This window comes from Fragaria vesca, linkage group LG4 (genome assembly GCF_000184155.1).
Source record: "Fragaria vesca subsp. vesca linkage group LG4, FraVesHawaii_1.0, whole genome shotgun sequence".
NCBI lineage: Eukaryota > Viridiplantae > Streptophyta > Magnoliopsida > Rosales > Rosaceae > Fragaria > Fragaria vesca.
Genome location: NC_020494.1, coordinates 16,581,171 through 16,588,031, shown reverse-complemented (window position 1 = coordinate 16,588,031; position 6,861 = coordinate 16,581,171). Strand labels below are relative to the sequence as shown.

At 38.2% G+C, this 6,861-nt stretch overlaps 1 protein-coding gene across 1 annotated transcript; it reads left to right on the top strand.

Annotated features, from left to right (window-relative positions):
- Positions 1-4,324: 4,324 nt before the first annotated feature.
- Positions 4,325-6,517, top strand: LOC101293585 (HD domain-containing protein C4G3.17-like). The gene is made up of 8 exons (XM_004298271.1): positions 4,325-4,585; positions 4,691-4,815; positions 4,923-4,960; positions 5,441-5,551; positions 5,643-5,722; positions 5,830-5,866; positions 5,938-5,979; positions 6,063-6,517. Exons 1-8 carry the CDS (start codon positions 4,325-4,327, stop codon positions 6,146-6,148), a joined length of 780 nt encoding a protein of 259 aa, XP_004298319.1. The 3' UTR covers positions 6,149-6,517.
- Positions 6,518-6,861: the final 344 nt, after the last annotated feature.

Below are 6,861 nucleotides of genomic sequence, written 5' to 3'. Positions count from 1 at the left end.
GATCTTGCATTCCCTCTTGGCATGTTCCTATACAAAAAATGGTTAGTTTGTTTGTAAACATTAGATTTGTGTCTAGATTTGTAGATATGATATGTGATTAAGCAATGTTTCTTGGCTCTTGGTTGTGTTTGCTAGTGTTTTGTATGTACTGTGTGCCATCATACTTAACGGAAAGATGCTATCGTGATATGTTTAACTACTTTGTTGTGATTCTAGAGGACATCAGAAAGAGCAGAACCTGCAAGCAAGCTGGATCAACTTTGTATGTACAGTAGTCAAGCTCAAAGCATGTACATGTTTTCTACTCTTCTTTAATACATTTCCACAGTCAAAATGATCAGCTAGTACCTTTTTTTTTTTTTGGCCTTAGTTGTGGCTACTGATGATAAGAAAATAGCAGCATGCTGTTCAGATTTTGGAGCTAAGGTTACCTCATAGTTGTATGGACTGATAATCTATTTGAGCCTTATATGGCATTGCTAATACATCCAGGAGCCTAGTGGTTGCTTTACTGCATGCAATAATCATGTAAACTGTCATTGTGATCATATACTTGTCCCAAGTTAGTGATGTTTTTCTGGGTTTGTGTTGTTTATACAGTTTGTGTTGAGTTGAATGTAAAGTTTTAGTCTTTGTTTTGTTAAAGTTTTAGTCATCAATCACTTTAATGTGTTTAGAGCATTTAGGATTTTGGTAAAAGAAAGTAGATGTTGTTCAATTGGACTTGGAAAGTTTGTGGCTTTCGTATTTAGTGTGTCTTAATTGGATTTTGTATTGGTTGTGTGTGCATTGGCTCCAACAGTGAAGCGTGTGAAGAATGAAACTGCTTTTAAGAAATTGAAAGATGGGTTGCTTTCAGCTACGTCTGGGTCTGTAAAGGAAAATAAAGACTCTAGTGGGTTTAGTTTCAAAGAAACTGAGTCCACTAAGTATTACTGTGGGTGGAAACTTGGAGCGTTTAGGGACCTTGTTAAGAAGAAGATATTCTCAGCTTTTTTCGTACTTTATCATGACGGTTGCCTACCAAAGGTGTGTAAAATTGTTTTTTCTTTCTCCCATTTGTTATTGATTTCAAGGTTTGGATCAATTGGTTTGATTATGAATGTGTGATCTTTGTTGCAGCACTTTATTATTTTTGGTTATGCTCAGAGTAAGATGACTGATGCGGAGCTAAGAACTATGGTTAGCAAGACACTTGCTTGCACAATTGACTAGAGATGAGCTTTGCTTCTTTCTTGCTTTTTTGGAATGAGGTTGCATTACTTGGTATTTATTCCTCCAAACATATTCATAGATGTTGTTTGTTGTGCAAGCTTGTCTACTTCATCTGGTAATGGCCGGACTAGTGCAAGCTTGTCTATTTCATCTGGTAATGACTGGTTATTGTTGAGAACAAATATTCAGGTAATTTTTTCCCAAACTAGGTTGGTTTTCATCATGCAATTAATGTGGACCACATTATAAGAGACATAATGCAGAATCACTTGTTTCAGATGCTGTCAGTTTGGATGCAGAATATATCAGAAATGAGAAGGTAATGAGCCTGGTTTAATGCTATGTATAATATGATTTTCCTCATTTTTCTTATTTTTAAATTGCTTGCTCCATCTCATGTAAAAGTTTTGCCTTCCATAAGACCGTTGGAACTTGAAAATGTAGCAACACAGATTTTACAAGAGCCATGTATGTCAGAGGAGGTATTACTTAACACAGCTTACACAGATGATAAAATTATTGGTAGCTATTGGTAGATTCATTGATGGATGTTTAGATTAGACATGGAAAGGGTTTTGCTGATGATGGATGAATTTGTTTGTTGGCTTTATGCAGATCCACAGGTTTAACACTAGCATCCTACAAGAATGACAGATTGGATGTGGATTAGGATATGAACCACATTCACCAACTCCTTGTTTGGTGGCTTTGTGCAGATTCACACTACAAGACTTTTGGTGTTATGAATCTTCCTCTTCACATTTTGTTAATAGTTGGAAAGTTATCAGTTGATGTACTACACCTATTTGCAAGATTTTATCAGTAATATGAATGTTTATCAGGTGTATATATAATATGAATGTTTATTTGCAAGATTTTGCATTCATCTCATGCACACAGTTTCCAATTCCTTACGATAATCATTGATCACGTTTCTCAGCCTGCTAAAGTAAAACATTATCTACAATTTCAGCTTCCGAGTTGAATAGGTTTATGGATCATTCAACAGTAGAATGTAATCACCAAAGTGAAATATGAATATGGTACAAAGTTCTCTTGTTTAGCAGGTTATATGTAAGTTACAACTGTACATCTTTGTGAACTTAAACTATATAGAAATAAAACTGAAAAATTTGGCCAAGATGGCACATCCTAACGTCCAAGATTTGAAGCAAGAGCCAACCTCACACAACTAAGGGCTCTGATGGCAAGTCCTGCTTCAATAAAGTCCGGACAGAGCTTAGACATGGACAACTCTTGTAGTTTATTGAGCAAGAGGTCTGTCTGAGAGATATTTAGCAGACATTCCTACCAGTTTAGCAGCTTCAACTGCACAAAGATCAAAACTAGCTCCTCTTAGCTAAATCTCTGGCTACCAATCTAAAACGGCCTCACAGGAGGAAAGAACACCAATTAAACAAATGAGTTCGACGCTATCCAGCCGCACCCTACTATCAAATTAAACTCTTTCATTCAGGCATATTAAATAAAAGTCTCCATGTAGTATACGTACAACTTTATATTGACAAAGTCATAGAACAATTAAACTAGTCTTCAAATGACAAATATATAACAAGGGGTAACAGTTTCCATAACATACTAGATAGAATGGAGTTTGTTGCAGATAGTTGCCAAACTCTTGGTTTCTTTTGGTGCTTTCTTTCCAGGTTGCTTCTGTTACAGACGCTGGTATATGCTCGTAATATCCATATATGGCTTCATTTGTTCACCTCACCTAGTAATTGCAAGCATGAGCATGACAAGGGTCTAAATTCAAACTTAATCAGCCACGAAGTGCAAATGAAAAATAGCAAAGTATTATTAAGAGAATGACTACTTATATTGAGATGTAAGGCATTGCATACCAGAGAAACCAGTATGAAGCCTAAGAAGTTCGTTATGCGGCTATGCAACTAATTACATTTATAGTAGAAATTCTAGACCCTTGCAATTGCATTTAAAAGGGATAATGATGGACAATCCTATGACAACAGCTAATCAGGTGCTTTAATATAATTCATATGGCTAGTTCTAGAGGAAAAAAGTATGAGGCAGGTCTCTTGAAAGGATATCATCAGGAACAATTACTATATATTCTACTGGACTTGCATGTAAGAAGAAACTTTGTTTGCTGCTACCAGCTCCACCATAGAAAAGAGTTGTCATTTAAAAACAGAATAAAATTCTTTCAAAGGAGAAAGTTTTACCTAAAAACTGCACAATGTATAAGTATAACTCTGTAATTTCGACTATTAATAGAAACAAGACTATAACTTCAACTATAATTTCAACGACTGATACTTGATAGAAAGCAAAAATAAAACTTGAATCAACTAAAATTTGAACCAAAACACAAACAATTAAGTCGTACCATTTAGCAGAGTATGAGCTGCTTTCATAGATGAAACTCCACACCAAAAACTACTTGCCTACCTACAGCAGCTTGTAATGAGTTTCCAGCGATGGCTACCAGTAATTGGATTCAGCTCTGCTCTCTCAGCACTGAGATTCGTCTCTAATCTCTCTGGGTTTTGGGTTCCAGATCCAGACTATATCTTCTAATCCTTTCGAATTTAATTACACTCTGCTCTCTCAGCAACGAGCTTTGTATGCAATCTCTCTGTGTTTTGGATTCCAGATCCAGACTATAACTTCGATTCCTTCGAAAGAATGGATCAAGCCCAAGACCATTGTCTGGGTATAAATTTGTGGCAAAATCTCCGTTCTACCCTTCAGTCTCACAGTAAAATCAGGCAGTCACTGTAATGGCCTGAAATTACAAAACTGCCCCTCCGTTAACAACTCCGTCTGGAGTACCGTACGACGCGTGTAGTGTAGCTTTTGCCACTTCTATGAACTTAATTACTTATGGCAAACTCATCCACTCAATCCAGAAACAAGAATTTCGACACTTACGTGTGCCTGAATTCTCTCTACTCCAGAGTACGACAGAACATTTATCGAAAACATAAGTCCAAGGGCCGAAATGTCATTTTCAACAGACGAAAAATGCACAGATTCCAACGTTACTTCCGAGCAGCCAACCACTTATAACACCAACCAAAAAAAAATTCTTCGTCTTCGTCGATTTCAATTTCTCATCAAAATTATGGCGGTAAATTCACCGACGAGTCGCTGCGCCGCTCAGCTCAGCCGCTCCCTCGCTCCTCGCTCGCCTCTCTCTTTCCTCAATCGGACCTTCCCCCGACCCGACCCGCCCACCCCCAGGCTCGTCTCCGTCCGTTGCCACGCGCCGTCTCCGGACCCCTCCCGATCCCACCGGCCGGTCGGCCTGGGCCAGCCCGAAGCTCCGATCGCGTCCTCCACCTCCTCCGCCATCGATTTTCTCACATTGTGTCACTCTCTCAAGGTAAATTGCTCTGAACTCTGGTCGTGATTGTGAATTGGGAAATTGAAATTAGGGTTTGTTTGTGTGTAAAGATTGAGACTTTGGTGTTGTGGTGAATGTGAGTAGACAACTAAGAGGAAAGGGTGGGTGAACCATGGAATAATCAAAGGGGAGTCGATTGCTGATCATATGTACCGCATGGCTTTGATGTCTTTGATTGCTGGCGATATTCCTGGTTTGAATAGAGAAAGGTTCCACCTTTTTCTTTATACCATTCATCACATTCTCTATTTTCTGTGGATTTTGATTCTTAGTGTTGCTTTACACCTTTTTTTGTTTGGGCTTTGGTTTTGAACAGGTGTATAAAGATTGCTATTGTGCATGACATTGCTGAAGGTACCTTTTACCCTGTTTGATCTTTTACTATGGGTTAATATGTAGTTCAAGGGAAGTCTGTACATAGAGTTGAAACAGATTATACACTTGAGATTTTCAATGCTTTGTTAAGTTTGCAATGATGGTACTTAGTGAAGTATCTGTACTTTAGCAGTGTAGGAAAAATGAATAAAAGAAGTGGTAACTGTGATGTTTGCCTCACTGGTTTCAAATCAAGTGTCTAGCCGGAGATCAAGGCTCTATGTTTATACTGTGATTTACTAATGTAAATTTTACACATAATATTAGTTTTCTCCTATATTAATTGGGGATACGGATGGTTAGTTTAGATGTTAATAATTCTTACTATGTTAGAGTAATTGGTATTTGGAGTCACATCGCACATATATGCCTATGTTGCATTTCTATCTGTCTACATGCGTAACTATATCTATATTTTGTGGGGTATTGATTCTTGGTTGGTGTTTGGACTGTTCTTAGCCATCGTTGGTGATATAACACCATCTGATAATGTGCCCAAAAAGGAAAAGAGTAGAATGGAAGCAGCAGCTTTGAATGAAATGTGCATAGTTCTTGGTGGAGGGATGAGAGGTATCACTTGCTCTTATTTTTGTGGAGTTCTTTGATTAGTTTAAAGTAGTTGATTTTGGCTGTACATTAACTGTTATGTTCTAATCTGCAGCTGAAGAGATCAAAGAACTTTGGGAAGAATATGAAAATAATTCCTCCGTCGAGGCAAATCTTGTGAAGGATTTTGACAAAGTATGTATATCTTGACTGGCTGAAGTATACTTATGTGTGACTGTTGTGTATATTCTGCGTGCTTCCACTGTTTCTTCGTTTAACATCGTCAATGCAACTGTGTCCAGGTTGAAATGATTCTGCAAGCATTGGAGTATGAAATGGGTATGTGTTTCATACTTTCATTTCTTTGATTATGCATTTGCTTGTTTCTGATATTCTGAATCCTGTAACAGAACACGGAAAAGTGCTGGACGAGTTTTTCATTTCTACTGCAGGTAGGCTTAAATCTTTTGATGTTAGCTGAGTAGATAGTGTTTCGGGCCTCCTATATGTCTTTAACTGTCTTTTCTTATTTCAGGAAAGTTTCAGACTGATTTAGGGAAGAGTTGGGCAGCTGAGATCATTTCTAGAAGAAATACACAGCTGGGCAAAAGCCAGAACTGATTTCCTCTTTGCAGTGAAAGCCACTCCTTTTCTGAAGACATCCTTCTGTGCATGCTGCAGGGAAACCACATCAGCTCAGCAACAAATCTGTTATAACATCTGTGGTGAACTAGGCGCGAAATTAGCAGTGGAAATGTCAGATAGTTGGAAGACTGCTAACTGAATTGAACATGGAAGCAGGAAACCCCTCTTTCTACTTCAAGCTCATCCAATATTTCCTAATTTTGAATTTCCCAGTAGTCACTTTCTCCGAATACATCAGTTAGACACTTTCTCCGAATACATCAGTTAGAGTTCTGCTGAAAAAAATGAACTTCTCTTACCATACACTTGCTTAAATTTGAGTGAAAGGATCAAACTTTACACACGAAACTGTATGTGTTATCATGCTTGTTACAACTCTGGATCGAGCAGACCTAAAAGCCTAATATGGTTTGGTGGTTTCGTAACTGGGTTTTGTCGAGGTCAGTCTCAAAGTGCTCCCAACCCAACTCAATGACAGGGTACGCACGGTGATCTGACGTGGTTACAATCATGAATAGAAGCTTCTTACTATGTGAGCCTCTTACATTCCTACCAAGTATGATGAGCTTGAGTGGGAAAGCCAACATCTTTCACGTTCAGGGTTAACAAGTGTTTCCCACTTCTGTGTTCCCCCTGTCTGTTTGTGCCACATTGGTGCAAATGTGTGCGTCAAATCTCTGTTTGCTTTT

Coding starts and splice junctions, on each gene's coding strand:
- LOC101293585 (XM_004298271.1), top strand. CDS start 4,325: ATGGCGGTAAATTCACCGACGAGTCGCTGCGCCGCTCAGCTCAGCCGC. Junction 4,961..5,440: donor TGTGCATGACATTGCTGAAG/GTACCTTTTACC, acceptor GACTGTTCTTAG/CCATCGTTGGTGATATAACA. Junction 5,723..5,829: donor TTGTGAAGGATTTTGACAAA/GTATGTATATCT, acceptor AACTGTGTCCAG/GTTGAAATGATTCTGCAAGC.